This window comes from Pyxicephalus adspersus, chromosome 3 (assembly GCF_032062135.1).
Source record: "Pyxicephalus adspersus chromosome 3, UCB_Pads_2.0, whole genome shotgun sequence".
NCBI classification, from domain to species: Eukaryota; Metazoa; Chordata; class Amphibia; order Anura; family Pyxicephalidae; genus Pyxicephalus; species Pyxicephalus adspersus.
Window position 1 is genome coordinate 77791141 of NC_092860.1, and position 17814 is coordinate 77808954.

The 17814-nt window shown below is 37.7% G+C and overlaps 1 protein-coding gene and 1 long non-coding RNA gene across 2 annotated transcripts in view; both read left to right on the plus strand.

Annotated features, from left to right (window-relative positions):
• The window catches only part of LOC140326596 (17-beta-hydroxysteroid dehydrogenase 13-like), a 28266-nt gene extending 19704 nt beyond the window's left edge, over window positions 1–8562 (plus strand). The window contains exons 4-7 of the mRNA XM_072405327.1: window positions 163–269; window positions 2431–2568; window positions 4006–4122; window positions 5586–8562. Coding sequence (XP_072261428.1) covers window positions 163–269; window positions 2431–2568; window positions 4006–4122; window positions 5586–5676 — 453 coding nt within the window. The 3' untranslated portion in view covers window positions 5677–8562. The remainder of the gene's footprint in view (window positions 1–162; window positions 270–2430; window positions 2569–4005; window positions 4123–5585) is intronic.
• A 6236-nt stretch (window positions 8563–14798) lies between these two features.
• Window positions 14799–17808, plus strand: LOC140326597 (uncharacterized). Its single transcript, XR_011919905.1, has 3 exons — window positions 14799–14856; window positions 15395–15461; window positions 16213–17808. It is a non-coding gene; the product is annotated as an uncharacterized lncRNA (long non-coding RNA).
• The last annotated feature ends 6 nt before the right edge of the window (window positions 17809–17814 follow it).

Genomic DNA, 17814 nt, shown 5'->3' on the forward strand with positions numbered 1-17814 from the left:
TCACATCTTTGTTTTAAACAGAAGAAAAAATACATTAGTTTTTCGTAAAATCAAATGATATATGATACATTTTTATGTATGTTGGGTTACTAAGGGGATTTTAACACGTGTTTAGAAAAAATCTGATATAAATCATTATTATGTACTACCTGTTAAATTTAGATCACCAAATCTTTCTTGCCTGCAATGATGAGAAAAAATCGAGGACACATAGCTACTGTGGCTTCTATATGTGGTCATCTTGGATTGACATATTTAGTAGACTACTGGTAAGTAACTTCATTTAAATAAATAGAACATAACCTGATAATAATAAAGACCCGCTTTAACCATTTCTGACATGGTTAAAAAATACTCCCCTTGCCGCTCTCTCCGCTCCTCCAATGACCTACTACTGACTACCTCACTCACATAACCTCACTCACATAACCTCGTCACACTCACGGTTACAAGACTTCTCTAGAGCTGCTCCAACTCTCTGGAATGGTCTTCCTCGTCCTATTCGGCTTGCTCCTACTTTCTGCTCATTTAAAAGAGCGCTCAAAACCCATTTTTTCAAACTTGCCTACCCGTCTTCTTCTGTCAATTGAAACCACCACTACTTCCCACCACTACATATTTCCCATCCTATTGTGTGTGAAATTCCCTCACCTACTAGATTGTAAGCTCTTCGGGTCAGGGTCCTCTCCTCCTGTATCACTGTCTGTATTAGTCTGTCATTTGCAATCCCTATTTATTGTACAGCGCTGCGTAATATGTTGGCGCTATATAAATCCTGTTTAATAATAATAATAATTAATAAGGGTACCCATAAAAGTTAAACATTAGCCTTACTTATATGAAATTAATTATCCACATACTTTTAAATGCCCCATCCCATGTTACTAAAGACAAGATAATACAGATATGTATAAATGTTGGATTTTGTAAATCATACATCTCCAAAAAAAATGCGCATGAAGCATGTACATTTTAAAATCACAAATCTTTTTAGATACAAAATTAAAAAAAAAGACATAAATATGTAAACATGTAACATCAATAAATGAATTGTTACTCCACTTAGTGAGGTTGCTATTTTTCTAAATTTTTCAAAAATTAGACCATAAACTCCATATATCACTATAGGCAGTTACAACCTCCAAATCTCTCACCGCATTTCATTGATATAATACTGCTTCATTAGAAGTACACGATGGAGGAGTAATACATACTTTTTGAGGAATCAACAAAAAAACAGCCAGAGACTGGATACCCCACTTCAGGCAACAAGGACAAAGATCAAGTGTAGAAATACCTTGGGCATCAAGTGACTAGTATACCCAGATTGATCACCAACTAGAACTGTAGCTTCTCAAAACATGCAGGCATCCGTGTACCATAAAGATGCTGCATGTGGTGACAAAATGCAGTTGAGTTGAGTACCAACAACTTCTTAATGCGTTTAGCACTAAAATGTATATAATTCCAAGAATGTGGAGACCGTCACCAGTACTCAACTTGTAGGCCAAGGTATTCCTAGTCATTTGATGCCCAATATCATTTATCTTGCTATATATCATGTACCTGTATGTTTAGGTGCAGATTTACATTCATTCATGTAAATCATGCATATCCTATTTGGAAAAACTGTCTGTGTACTTTATAGACCTAAGTGCTGATAAATAATATAATATTTGGGACTGTTCATTGAGCCTGGCCTAACTTCTTCCTAACTTCTGGTCTAAATGCTGGTATTATATATTAATCTTCTTTTGCCTTTGCATTAGCAAATGGATTGGAAAGAATAGACATTAACAAGGTATTAAGTACAAGTATGTGAAAAGACCTTCTGTATGTCTTTAAGCAGATATACCAGTAATACCAGAAGCATGTAATAGAAGTAGAGGTAGTCCCTGGGTTACATACAGGTTAGGGACTCTTGGTTTGTTGTAAGTTGTAACAGGTACATTATTTTAATAAATGCAATTAGGACAGATGTTTGTCTCAACATATTATTAGCCAGAGTGGTGTAATTTACTGTATAAAATCCTCACTGTGAGTTAATCACAAACATAGGAAAAAAAAACTTTATGAAGCCTAAACATTTATTAACTTCTGGAGCAATATGTACTTTGATGGAACAGCAAAAGACTTCTTCTGCAAGTCATGCAAAACGCCCCCCCATGCCATTTGTATCTAGAAGTCGTCTGTATGTTGGATGTCATTAACTGGAGAACTACCTGTAAAAATTTAATTCATTGTTTTAAAGGGGTTATTATATTCTTTCTTTTCTGTACTGTTTGCATTGCCATAAAGTGTGACACCGTAAACACTGTGAACATATTTGTATTGTGCTCTTTTTCTCACAAAATATTTGATGATATAATCATTTTAGTTTTCTTCAAATATCTGCAGATGCAAAAAAAGCTTTTTTATGTTTGGTTTCAGTGCTAGCAAATTTGGAGCTGTTGGCTTTCATGAGAGTATGACTGTAGAACTTGCTGCCCTTGGAAAAGATGGTATTAAAACCTCTTGTTTATGTCCAGTTTTTGTAAACACTGGATTTGTCAAAAAGCCAAGTACAAGGTAAGAGTGATATCATATGCACCTATTGTACCACTGTAGAAGGGGGGGGGGACCCCTAAATACTCCACGAAAGCTTTGCTTTACTTTATTTAATTTGAAACTCACTCAATATACAAATAAGGATTTTCAACAACAATTTGTTTGCATCCACAAAACAAGTCTTCTTCATGGCAGTGGTTCTCTACCTCTAGGATTTCCATGTGAAGGGAACATATCTTGGTTCTGAAATAATGAATAAAAAATTACTTGAATCCCTTATGCCTCCTAAGAAATTTTTACCCCAGCAGTATTATGTTTAGTATGCATTAATGTGTATTTTGTATTGCATATTATAATACTTATGTATGCAACACGTTGGTGTGATCAAAGTAAATTGAAAATAATATACAGTATTTTTAGGTGTTCTTATATTGACAGAGCAAAAAACTGACAAATATTGGGACTTTAACAGCACAATAGAAAAAATAAATAAACTTTATTGATTCACACCATGGTGCAAGCTAAAAATTGCAACATAATGCAGCAAATTAAAAGCCCTTCATCCAGATTGGTATGGTATGAAGCAATATGCACAATGAACAGTCTCACAATTTTAGATTCTTTTGAAGTGAAAAGGGAGATCCAGCGGCGGGCCACTCATATAATTTAGCTGGCTTCTGGCATTTCCAGCACTCCCCCTCAAAACCTGTGGCTGTTTGTATTAGAGTCGCATATCTGCTGCACTTAACAACATATAGACATCCATATCCACAAAAGTTATAATGAGACTGCCTTCTGATAATTGCTGTCAATTAGCACAACTTGGAACTTGACTTGTTAAACTGTATATAAGAAGCAAGTTAGTTATGCAGTTATCCAAAATGAAAATTAAAGCAAAGCTAAAGGCATTATTAGATATAAGAAATACAGTATAATGTCGTCAATTACTAAATTTAGTGTAACATACAGTAGTTTTTATTACCTATTGGTCCTTCTAGTAAGATTGTGGTTTTTTTTTTTTTTTTTTTTTTTTTTTTAATCTTCCCTTAACAGGCCAAACTAGCAGCAAGTTATCTGGAGACCCTATAACACTATAACTGAAATAGTTGCTTACAATGGCCAGCTTTTATTCATGAAAAAAGGGGTTTTCATTTTTATTCACTTATGAAAAGTCTATTTAACTCTACCAAGTCCATAAAACAGGTGGTCCATATCCACGGGCGCCACTTCTTCATAGATATTGTACAGCGAGTGTACACACATAAAAAATGTTACTGGTCAAAATACGTTAATAATATTTAAAGATATTTAAAGTTAATAATATGTTAAAGAAAACTAATGTAGCTACTACATATAAGGAATGATGAGCTGCAATGTATTTAATTTTTGTTCCTGGGTTAAGATAATTTGAAGCAGTTTTTGGGGTGTTTAGTTTTTTTTGCCCTCTCTGAATTACAGATTATGGCCTGTACTGAAACCTGAAGATGTCTCTAGGAGTTTTGTGGATGGAATTCTCAAAAATGAGAAAATGATTTTGGTCCCTTCCTATGTCAAAAAGTACCTGGTGCTTGAAAAGTAAGTTTAATAGTGACTACTGAAATTCTGAATAACATTTTGTTTACCTAGGGCTTAGTCTACACGACCGTTTTCCCTAACCTTTAACCTGAGACTTTAAAGGCCCATGTTTGAAATTCCCATGCATTCCAATGGGCTAATCTACACCAGGACATTTCCTTAAGGCACGTTTATGAGTGGTATCTATAACGCTGCTTGCAATGTTAAAAATTTAATATTCGGAGTTAACGAAAACGCAAAAAAAGCGGGTAAACGCTTCCATTGATTTGATGATTGATGTATAAAACCGAAACGCAGGAAAAACACAGCTTAGACATTTTCTAGCATTTTAAAGGCAAGCTTTAAAACGCTAATGAAAATGCATATAAACGCAGTAGGAATGTTTACATGGGTTTTAAAAAGGTCCGTGTAGACCAAAGGTAGGCAAACTTTTATGGCCACTAGGCCATTTAAGGGGTGGGCGGGAGTACACTAGGCCGGACCCTGAGTCCCGCCCCAATGGCTCCACACACCACCAGGGAATGCCCCCTGAAGTACAATGAATACGGAGGAGAGGGATTTTCCTATTTACTGTGCCAGCGGAATATCAGCGCCAGCCGTGGTAAATAGGGGAGCAACAACAAGGAGGTGGCACCTGAACTCCGGATCAGCCAGGGGGCGTTAGGCCGGAACAAACTACCGGGTAGGCCATGTCTAGCATAAAGGCCAGAGTTTACCGATCCCTGGTGTAGACCCAGATTAAGTGAACCCCCCCATATCCAGAGCATTCAGTTTAAGTATTGAAACCTGGGAAAGATACATGTTTTTTACACTTCGTGAATAAGGGAGCTGGATCAGGGAACAGAGTGCAGCAAAACATAAATAGATAACTATTGCTGTGATCTATTTCTACATTGCTTCTGAATGGCAGGAATTGTGATAAACTTAACACTTCTTTTTTGTACCAATGTTGCTGCATTGTGGCTGGGTGCTCTGCTACAGACTGATCTTTCCAAGTGTTTAGTTAAGCTCCTAGAATTAATTTTGGTTCACAAAAATATCAGTCGAGTCTACGAAAGATGATCCGCCATAAAGACTGGTCTCCTCCAGGTTCATAGCTGCCCTGACATATGTTCACCCAAATGTAAAAAGGGGCTCATAATGTACTTTTTTTTTAACACTTGCCCTCAGTTACCCTTTCTGAAAGTATGCGTTTTAGGCATAGGGTAAATGTAGGTATGTGCAATCTTGAAGCTGGTACATTTCTGTTTGACAGTGCATTGCAGGCAGCCAGTTTTCAACATTTTCATAAATCTGTTTACATGCAGTCAACCCTAATTTTAGTCCCAGAGATCTCTAAATGCAGGAAAATTAGATAAGTAGTTCAGATATATGCATACAGAAATTGTTAAAACATGAAATGTTTTTTTTACTCTCTCCAAAATTGTTTCTGAGATGTTTTCACACTATATTTTGTTTTTCAGATTTCTTCCTCAGCGAGTAATAGACAGGATAAACAAGATGCAAGATGTACAGTTTAGCACTGAGTATAGAAGTGCATCAAAAACAAAATAACTTGCTTCTAAGATGATTCACCATATTACCTATTCCTGACATAATAAAAGAAAATTAGATAATCAGCAGACAAAACAATAAACATTTTTATTTGTTGGATTTTGTTAATGATCTCAAGACAAATGTATTGTATCATGTGCAGTACATATTATACACCTAGAAGCTCTAACATCAATAACATTCTTTGAAGCAATCTTTTTGCTTACATGTACTTTAAAGGAAAATATTAGTAGTTTTAGGTTTTGTTTTACTTTGCTCATAGTTTTTACATGTTTAAACCAATATTTTACATCTCCTTTTTACTATGTCTTATACAGTCTTTCTTTAATTCACCCTCCCTTCACATTTTGCCTGATCTGATCACTTCTAGGAGAGGAAAACCTGGTACCAGGGTTGCCAACCTCCCATAGTTTTTTTACTGATAAAACTTCCTGATGGAGCACATTTTTTACGGACAACCAGAAATTTGGCAGAAGCTTTAGGTAAAATTAAAATCATTTGTAATTTAACAGGACACTTTTTTAAAAAATGGAAATTTAACAATATTTTCAATTAAGAATATACCCTTCTTTGCAGTAAAAGAAAAAACAATCATCCCACATGGAGTGTAGGGAAAAAACATTTTCAAATGTTAACTTTGTGTTTTCAACCTAATGCTTCGTACCCCATAGTTATAACTAGAGAAAGAGACATTTAAAAAATAAAGAAAAAATAATGGCAAAACACAGACCTTGGCTGTGTTGCTCCAAATGCTAAAAAACGCTAAATAAAGTCTCAGCTACATGCAGTATACACTGTACATCATTTGAAGTCCTTGCACCAACACCACATTCCTTTTGGTATAAGTGAGTCTTGCATGCTAATATAAAACTAAAAGACCCTGGTTTAAAGAAGAAATTATGTAGCTGCAAACTACACAGCAATGATTTTGAGAAACTGTTGACCTAATTAAACACTGCTATATAATATACAATATTGCATATTGGGTGTAGTGTGTTAGGCTGCAACATTCTTTAGTGTGTATGAGCCAAGACATTAGAAGACAATACAATATAGTGTATAGTGTACAATATAGTTCCATTTCTGGTCTGCGGGAGGAAATAATTATTCTAGCAGTTAGTGGACGAAAGAACATACATCGAAGAAAGAATGCACAATGGTGCCTTGGTTTGTGAGCATAATTTGCTATGTAATACAAAGCACTAGTATATCAAAGCAAATTTCCCTATAGAAATAAAATGGAAAAATAATGGAATCTCAGACAATTTGTTCCACAACCCAAAAACATTTATAGAAAAACGTTTCATACAAAATTGTATTGGTTAATTAAAAGGATCTTTGCCTGATTTACAGACAGCTGCCCTTGTGTGTGCCTTCCAAGTAGAACCTCTGAAGTTGTGTTTTAGGGAAGTTAATTAATGTTATAAGGCCTAGCTTTAAAAAGAAAATATGTTGTTCGACCTATGCAAGAAAAACTGAAGGCTAATCAATTTAAACCAAAAATAGGTTAATGACAGATATTCTAAGGTTGTTTACATTGGCTACAAGGTACATATAATTTGTTGGAGTTCAGCTCATATGAGTGTCATTGGTATTATTTTTTGTAATCTTTGATAGCAAAACATAAGTTGTCAAATTCCCCTACCAAGGGGGAATGAAAAATTTGTGTAAATTCTATTTACTACTGCTAACCACAACTAAAGCTTTATACTTTCATTTATTGATGTTAATATAATAATGTTTTTAAGCATATACCTATATATGGATTGTCTTAGTAAAACAAATGTACTGAAATAAAAAGTCTGAATATTTGTATCTTGATTTTATATGTATGTATTTACTATATTTTGATTTATATGATTCTTTTTCGTATGTGATATAGTTGGTGTTGTTTAACTCCAAGCTTTAGCTAACAACTCTTTAGTTGCTGTCATAATGACATGAAATTTGAGATACGTGCAATGTTCAGGTTTAACATTTAATAAGGCTATCTTAGGGTCTTTTGGTATGGATCTTACTGTACAAATGAATTTAAACACATTAATCCAAAACTTGTGTATTTGCGGGCATTCCCACCAGATGTGGAATAGTGTGCCTTTAACTGAGCATCCTCTAAAACACATTCCGGAGGAAGTGGCCAAAAATTTACAGAGTCTGGTAGTATATTGGTACTATATACCAATGCATTAATAACTTAAAGTTAGCTTCAGTAGCATTGCTAGTGGAGAAACATCTGTATTATACCATATTTGTTGCCACATCTTGGGGTCAAGTTTAAAATGTAGATCAGTTTCCCAATCTGAGATGTAAGTTTGAGATTTAGATGTTGTACCTTTAATAAAGAACCATAGGTTATTGTTATGTTACCTTTTGGGTTAGATAATACTCTGAAAATGTTTTCAAAATTGGTTATCTTTAATGGGTAGGAATATTTTGGGGTATTTAATGGGTAGGAAGATTTGATTACATAATGTTTAATTTGTAAAGAACAGAATATTTCATTGGGTGGAATAATATATTTTTCTCGTAAGGATGCAAAACACCTACTACTTTGTTTAGACAGCATGTCAAAGATCAGGGGTGACCAACAGGTGGATCGCAATCTTCTTGTAGATCGCAAAGGCAACGCAAGTAGATCGCGGAGCCCTGCCTTTCAAAATAACCTCTACCACGCACAGGAGTTAATAAATCCAAATATCGTTCACCACTACTGCCCGGACTTTGCAACTTTGGCTGATTCTATTCAGTTTAAGACATCATCTGAGTAGGGTAATGGCCAAAAATGTACAGAATTGTATTGTGCCATACATATTTATGCTGTTATGCAAGGTAAACATTATATATATTACCGAAAAAGTATACATTTAAATAAATATATGTTTAGCATTTTTATTGTTGGTAGATCATTTTGACTTTTTTTTTGGTCATTTTAAAAGTAGCTTGCAAGCCCAAAAAAGTGTGGGCACCCGTCATTTCAATTTATGTGTTCTCCGCCATTTGAAGGTCAAAAAATTCTCGTAACCTGGAGAGAATTAACCTAGTGGCCACCAAACTACTTTGCTGCAAGGGGTTCACCAGGTCGCGGCCCCTAGGCTCTCCCCACCAGGGGGTGACACGGATCAGAAGACTTCAGCTTGGGAATGGCGATGAAGCTGGAAAACAGTGCGTCCAGGTAGTAAATTGGATGCCTTTGGCCCAAGTACTGAGATAGAAATGCACCTACTGCGATCCTTGAGGCATCTACCTCCAAGGGAGGGAAGAGAGGGATCAGGATTCCTGAGGATGAGCGCTGAGGTAAAGAACTGTTTCAGCTTCACAAAAGCCTCCTGCGCTTCTTCTGACCTGATAAAGGTAACCTGTGAGCTTGGTTAGAAGAGGGACAATGGCAGAGAAGTTCTAGATGAATTTCCTATACAAATTGTCGAAGCCTAAAAATTATTGAACTCCTTTCTTTTTCACTGGGGCTGGCCATTTTGGGTTAGCCAAAACCTTTTCAGGATCCATAGAAATTCCTTCAGTGGAGGTAATCAGGCCAGGGTACTGGATAGTGTCTTTTTCAAACTCACATTTCTCGGGTTTAGCATAGAGTCTGTGAGTAGGAAGCCGCCCAAGCACCTTCTTAACATGGGTCCGATGTTCTTCAAGGGAGTACGATAAGATCAGGATGTCATCTAGGTAAACAACCATGAAAACGTCAAATGTTGGAAGGTAGAAGGGGCATTGCAAAGTCAAAAAGGCATCACCACATTTTCAAAATGGCCAAAGTGGGTACAAAACGCCGTCTTCATTTGTCTCCCTCTCGGTTTCTTTTTTTTAACATTCTTTATTTTCATAAAAAAAATTTCAATACAAAACAGTATAATCATTGACATAACATAAAGGGTAAAAAAAAATAAACAGGGTACACCAGAAAGTTACAGTGCGCTTTACACATTATACAAAAACCACCACAAGATGTCGTATAATAGACCTCTTGTAAGCCTTTTCTGTTAGTATGTTGTGATGTAACAGGACGAACCCCAGATCATCTGATATGTTATGAGTAGTGACCCTTTGCATGAGGGATCTCACTTGCTCCCAAAAGTGACGTAAAAGTGGGCATGCCCAGATTTGGAGCTTGGTACCCTTTCACCGCTCACAATGCCAACACATATCAGAGACCTCCGGGAAGAAACTATGCAATCTCTCTTATCCTCCAGCTCCGGGATGAATAACAGATTGCCTAGAATTGGCAACAGAGGGATGGCAAACGAGAAAGTTGTAATTTAAACAGCGGTTTCTGACAGGCCCTCTATGTAGCAGAAATCAGGGGATGGATTTTCAGGGCATCATGAGATACTGCAGGAGCCAGGGGACTGACGTTAGGGGTACGGTGGTGAATGATTTCTCAACTCCTATCCATTGCTTATGTTCTGAATGTCGGAACCAGTCAACAACTAGGGTCATATGGGCTGCCATATTTAAAGAAACCCCGCAATGGATACATCTGGTGTAGCCTTTCTGATGCACTTGGGGAGCGTATATAGACACCAATGTCACTAAACGATCTTCCAGCAGCCCCTTCACAAACAACATTCTACCCTTTGAGTCCCTGTACAGATCAATAACGTGCCAGGACACTGAATTAGATATTATAATTGACACTCCCCCTGCCCTGGAGTCAGTGGAGCCACAATGAAAGCCAACAGGGTATTTCTTATTAGCAAATTTGGTATTTTTATCCTGCTGGGAGCATGGTGGGGACGGCGCCATCTTGGAAGGAGGGGAGCCTTCTGACACGTTCTCTAAACTGCCCGTTTTTCTGAAAAAGTCTTGATTTTACCAGACTTGTGGATGCCTCCGTGCTTTCTGTCGCCTCTGAGAGATCGTCGACCCATGCTGCAGCCGGTATGTCGTGAAATAAAATTCGGTGAAAGTCACAGGAGTCGGAGAAATCACATCTCACCCGTCCACTCGCATGCGCAGACCCCCCTTTTGGATTTTTACAAGGTTGTAAGCACCACACAAAACCAATTTAGTAAATGCTTTAGCTGCTTTTATTTACTGGATGAGTTCTGGAATCAATGGTAGAGGATAATAATTTTTAATAGTGACATGATTGAGGTCTCTGTAATCAATGCAAGGACGCAGGGTATGGTCCTTCTTCTCAACAAATTCCTGCTCCAGCAGGTGATGTTGATGAGCCAATAAACCCCCTTTTAAGATTTTCTTCAATGTAATTTTTAAGGGTGTTAAGCTCCAGCTTGGACAGGGGGTAAATGCCCCCAAAAGGGATCTTGGCCCCTGGTGAAAGCTCTATAAGGCAATCATAAAAATGATGAGGAAGAAGTGAATCTGCTCCCTTTTTGTCAAATACAGACAGGTAGTCATACACGAGGGGGATCAAATCCTGCTTTTCAACATCCACACATAACTGACGGGCTGATTTGAACAGACAAAACTGATGACCGTAATCTGAGGAAAAGGTAACTTGATCTGTGGACCAATTGATGTGTGGACTGTGAGCTTGCAACCAAGGAATGCCCAAGATAATACGGAATAACAGAAAGGGTATGATGTTGAAACTCAAACATTTTTGATGTTGAGGAAAAATCATTGTCTGATTTGGATAGAATGCCTGAGTGACCGGTCTGGACCTGATGGTGGAAACCATCAGCTAGATGCAGAGGGAAAGATAGAGCCTTGGTGTGCAGTGGCATATAAAGTCTTTGAGCAAGAGAGACATCCAGAAAACACATACCGTACATGCCCCGGAATCAATAATGGCCTGGATTTCAACAATTTTGTCAGGGCCCTGTAGGGAGAGATGGAGTGACACGAGCAAAGGATGTAGTCTGGAATGGTAAACTCTGAGAATGTCTCCTCATTATTACCCGGAGAACTGACAGTGCAGGAAGTGGCCTGGTCCACCGCAGTACAGGCAAAGGTTGGCTTGGAGACGCCTTTGGCATTCTTCTCTTGACAAGGGGGGGTTTGCATTGGTTCAGGAGATTCTGGATGTGCAACAGGTTTTCAGGACTCTGTGGAAACAGGTACAAAAGTAGCATGCTGAGGGGGAGCCCACAACAGACAAGGTAACTCCAACCTTTCCAATCTGATGCTCGGGGAGCTGCCGGTCAATTTGAGTAGCTAGTTGGATAGTCCTTCAGCTGTTCAGACAGGCTGATGCGAAAATGGTCTTTCAAGGTGGCGTCATTCCACCAAGTGTCAAACTTCACTGGCGAAAGTCTGTAACATATTTTTCCGCTGTCCCATGACCCTAGAGGAGGTGGCGTACTTTCAATTCTGCAGTAGCTGCTCAACAAGGGTCATCGAAAGCTCTTCTAGAGACCCTAGAACAGACAGCGTTGGGTCTCCAGTTTCCATCACCTGGAACACCCAAGTTTGGGGTTCTTCTTGGAGCAAGGAGCATTTCTCAGTGTAGGTCTTGGGTTGCGGGGAGAAATAAAGGGGACAGGAACTATGAAATGCTCAAAAGTGGCCTTGCGTGCAGGTAAAGATACCTTCAGGTCAGGTGCAGAAAACGATGATCGAGGCACATTGGGTACAGAAGCTGAAGTGCTTGTCAGACTGGATACGATTCTTTAGCTGATAATACCCTCTCTGAACTTCCTGTACAGAAATTGTAAGTCCAGAGATTTGTTTGCAAAGTTCATCCAATGGTGAGCCATTCCCAGAAGTCTGCACTGTGGCTGGATCCTTCTATTATGGGTTGCCTCCCCCCGGCAGGTGGCACAGTATTATCTAAGGCAGGGAATCTAAGCGGCCCCTGGTCTTCACCATCCCACCCCGCAAGAAGTGATTGGCCTTTGATACTAGTGGCCCTAGTGGCCACCAGACTATTTTGCTACAATGGGATCACCAGGGCGCGGCCCCCAGGCTCTTCCCATCAGGGGGTGACACAAATCAGAAGTGGCTGAGGTCAGAGCAGGGGGCAGACATGATGGGGTCAGATAACAGGCCGAGGTCAGGACAGGCAAGGCGAAGATCGGGTAGCAGACCAAGGTCAGGGCAGTGCACTGAGAATCCAACAACCTGAGTCCGGAACTGGAGAGGTTTAAAAAGGCCCAAGAGCTAATGGCAGGACAGGACTGAACAATCAGATGATTGGCTAGGGCATCTACTTTGGAATCCCCTTCAGCTGTGCACAGCCTCAGTTTCTGTGCAGGGGATGCAAAAAATGGTGTAAAATTCATGGCTACAGAGATGCAGGTGATGCTAAAGCATGCTGAGCAGACGGTAACAGCGTAGTGGTAACAGCAGGGTAGTTTGCTGCAAAAAGTGTTTCATAACAAGCAGTTATAAATATATTAGTAAAGCATCATCTGCAAACACACTAATTTTATGGTGTTACCCTGCATATTCCAGTGTAGCATATTCTAGTGATTTCATATTTGCTAGGGTTAATGGTTCTATGGTTAAAGCAAATACAGTAAGTGAGGTGAAAGGGGGCACCCTTGCCTAGTGCCTCTAGAAATATAGAGAAGAGCAGGAACCTAGGTATTGTATGAATGCTTGAGGAGTAGTGTACAGAGATTTTAACCCATCTAATGAAATTAGGCCCAAACCCCCATTTTTTAGTACATAAAAGATATAGGGATACGATAGTATCGTATCAAATGCTTTTTTGATGTCCAATGTCAGTAGGAAAACTGCACACTATCTGTTGCTTGTCTTCTTGGGATGAAGCCCACCTGGTCTCTGCCTATCAAACCATTTCTCGTATCTATTGTGTGTACAATATCTACAAACGATCGTGTCGTTATCTCTATGTGCAGGATCGGTGCTATACGATCGTTCGTGTATATCGTGCAGGAACGTTCGTCGTTCGTTTTCCGACGATAATAATTGGAAGTGTGTACGTAGCTTAAGGGTCTGGGGCTTTATTTTAGGGCACCCATAGAGTTAAAGGTATTTTGTTCAGAGACTTTAGATACATGCTCTTTAAACAATGTAAGTCCTTACAGCCTTCTCTCCTTGCCCCCTTTTTGTCTCATACATGATTTAAAAGGTTTTGCTTATGCAGGAAATTTGTGGACCCAACCAACACCTAGTAAACTGTAAGTTACTACAGAGGGCTGACATCACACTATAGTTGATTACTAAAGGAATATTGACTGGTTTACTATGCAAGGGATTTAACTTAGCTTAATGAAGGTTTTTAAGATATATAAAATTATAGGTGCTAAAAAAAATTATTCAACTAAGCTCATTAATCAACCTTGCATTGTACTGACATGGCAAAATGCAAAGAAATGTTATTTTGTCATGTACATTTAGATTAAAGAGACAAGAAAAGGGCTTTTTGGCATGCACATGAATTTTACTTGGTATTAAGGTGATGAGTAACAAACAATCTTGATCAATAGACATATATTGACACTAGACATATACTGCTAAAACCTCATAGCGACTAAATAATATTTCAAGAATGTTAATATCTCCAATTGGTGATCGCGGTCATCTGTGTTTTCTGATGCGTTTCGCAGACTGGCTTCCTCAGTAACAATAACATACAATATACACTAGGTCACAAATTGATTCAGATCTTACATAAATACCGGTACTCTCAATATATGATTCATTCAATAATGATACTTACATAATAGTATATATTAAAAGGTAATTTAATAAAAAAGAAATAATACCTTACTTATGAATGAGAGTGAGTAACCAATAACCATTAGTATAATTATACCTAGCTCATGGTTTGTAAGGCAAAAGAGTATCATTTTGTGACCTAGTGTATATTGTATGTCATTGCTACCCCTGAGGAAGCCAGTTTGTTGGCGAAATGCCTCAGAAAACACTGAGATAACAGCGATCACCTACTGGAGATATTGTGGCCTTTTTTATTTACTTTATTGATCAAGAACGTTTGTTACTCATCACCTTTAACAAGTTTTTGTAACAAGTAAAGCTACATACACACTTCCAATTATTATCGTTGGAAAACGAACGACGAACGTTCATGCACGATATATACGAACGATCGTATAGCACCGATCCTGCACATAGAGTTAACGACACGATCGTTCATAGATATTGTACACACAATAGATACGTATACTTGATGCATTTATAATATTATGTTTATCAACCATATGTACTCACTGGGACTTCTGTCTTTTTCTGTCCTACAGATATCCAAAGGCATGTTCCCTGTTATCGGTTATTCAGGTTTGTAATTAGGAGTCCTCTTTTTCTCTCATTGCTTAGTTCTTAACTATTAGCTTCTAATCATTGGAAGTCATTTGTCATATGAAGATCAGCTAGATGGAGATTATATTGAAAAGTTCATTCAAATTTTTTAAACTAGTGATACGGCTATTTAGTTTTAGTTGGAAATTCAACAGAAGGTTATATTATTTGGACATATTATGGGGAACATATAGCTGACAGTCAATGCGCACATCTTTCTTTGTCAGAGCTTAGTATTATTGTATATTCTGCAGTGTTTGCCCTTGTTTTTTTATCTTTGTTTTTGCCTTAAAATAAAAAGCTCCATATGAGTAACTACAACTTGCCAGTTCTACCAGATTTTGCTTTTTTAACATCTCTTAGCAAGTGCTACAGCTTGTTAACGACAAAATTTGATAGGGCCATTGGGTGAAATATAGCTTTAAAACAGTGATTCTGATTGCTATGTATATTGCTATGTATATATGTATTTAAAACCTAACTATATGTATATTTTATATGGTATGAATCTGTTTAGTTTCTATAGTGGCCTTGGTGAGGTGGACAAAACTGCATTACAGAAGCTGCTTTCTGGCCAGGAAAAGGTAATTGAATGCAGGAGATCTGTGGATTGGCACATGCTTTTCTGTTAAGCTCTCAAAGTAATAAACTCATCTTGGGGAGTTAATGTTACAAGTCCTATTATTATGTTCACCAGATACTGTAACCACATTTTTTCATGCAGACCCATAACCATTAGCTTTATGCGTTTTCTCTATAAGCAGTTAGTGGTGAATCCTAAATCATTATAGACATTTACAAAATAAAATCGGGAAATATTTTAAAACAGTTATACTGATTATTGGATATCCATTATCCATAAAAGTGATATTCACCATTAAATCTCACACATTAAATGTGAATGGGCATTTAGTGCAGACATTAGCTAACCTTTAATACTGCCTCTTATGAATTAAGTCTGAGATTTTCCATAGGCATCACTGGATCGGAAAATAATTACAAAAATGTGTTGCTGTCCAACATGAAATCTTAGAAAAAAGTCTTCGCAGGATCAGGACACAGTGATGGTAGTTCTAGTTTTAACTGAAAATGAACACAGTCATGTACTTACTGTTTACTAAACATCAACACATAATACTCTTGTGTAACATAAAAGGTATTTTGGGATTGTAATTTATTCTGTAGGCAAATTACAGTAAAAATGCTAAAGAATGGAATGAGCTATAACTTTATTCAAATAGAGCAGTGATCACTAAATTGTGTTCTCTAAAAAGATTTGTGAATAATGGAACTGAATGATTTTTTATTTATTACTGTTTATTTTTATGAACACAGGATGTAATTGGATGGTACAAGTTTCGCACTAACACAAGTCAGAAAATTACTTTCAGAGAGAGACTTCTACATGACAATTTGCAGAAGTGCCTTTCAAATCCAGGTCTTGTATTTATGTTAGTTACCTTACAGTGTACAACAGAGAGAGAATCAACCCATCGCATGGAGTATTCTTTATATAAACCACAAGACAGGCAAGTTCTGTTCATTTATTTCTAATGATGGCTATAAGGATTGCGTGCTTTACTGTAATGTTGAATTAACCTGCTAAACTATTCAAACCTGCATTTCACACTATACAGCCAATTTATGGTTTTTACAAGCTAAATCTGTAAGAATAAAGTAATATTGTCTCAATTTACATCCACACTATGGCCCCCCCCCCCCCAAAAAAAAAGGGCAGTACTGAAGCTGCATATAATTGCCTTTGTTTGCACTCTGAGGAACATATTTAAAGCATGATGTTGTTATTATGTGTTGCAGTCCGGAGAAAAATATTTACATCTGTTTCCTTGTTGGCAGCTGGTATTTTCTGGTAGCTCCCAGGGTGCAGTTTCCTGTTGCCCGTCATTATTCATCCAACTCCAAAACTTTAAGTCCCTGATAAAAAACGATCATGGATTTAAGGACAGACTGAACTCCTAATATACCAGCTTGTACTACATCAGTGACTCAAATTGCTTAAGTGACTGGATCACCATGACAGCTAGGTGAAAATATTTTTTTAGAAGTAAAAGTTAGCACTACCAACCTTTATAGTTTCTCAGCACAGGCTTTCTTTAAAGTGCAAACAAACAAACAAAAAATCAATAAATATGTGGTGTGAGGAGTTAGCTCCAAATGCACACACTGCTTGCAGTATTCTGTATACCTGTTCATGTTTTGGGGCACTCTTCCTGTTTTTATTTGCATCCAACACAGACAGAACAAAAAATACACGTGGTTTCCCTTGCACAAGACCAGTGTCAGTACACCGTAAGCCTGGGTCTACACAGACGTTTTAAAAAACCCATGTAAACATTCTTACTGCATTTATATGAGTTTTTATGCACTTTTATTAGGGTTTTAAAGCTTGCCTTTATAACGCTGGAAAACATCTATGTTGCAGCTGATCTTCCAGGTGAAGAGTTAGCCCACTTGAATGCATGGGAATTGCTAACATGAGCTTTTAAAGCCTAAGGTTACATGCTGGGGAAAAATGTCTGTGTAGACTAATCCTGAAGCAACCTAAAATGTATTCTTTTAGTTAGATATGATACAATTTGAGTCTGCATTTTTTGTACATTTGATACAGCACAACACCTGCAATTAGTTTTTCTAAACACACCAACTGCCACAGGGATAGATCTTGTGAGTGAAATTTGCCAGCCCAGTATGGGAAAACATGGTGCATTTCCAGTGCAGCCATTACACCTTCCCCCAGCCCCAGTACAACTTTACACTGGTAAAGATATATGTAGCTTTACCACCAGGATTGTTCTAGCTGTACTTACCACCAGGATTGTGCTATACTGCTACATACATAACACATTCTAGAGGTACATAACTCACACCTACTACCTTGTCAGATCTAAATGTGTTGCAGCATCGAATGTTAGATAT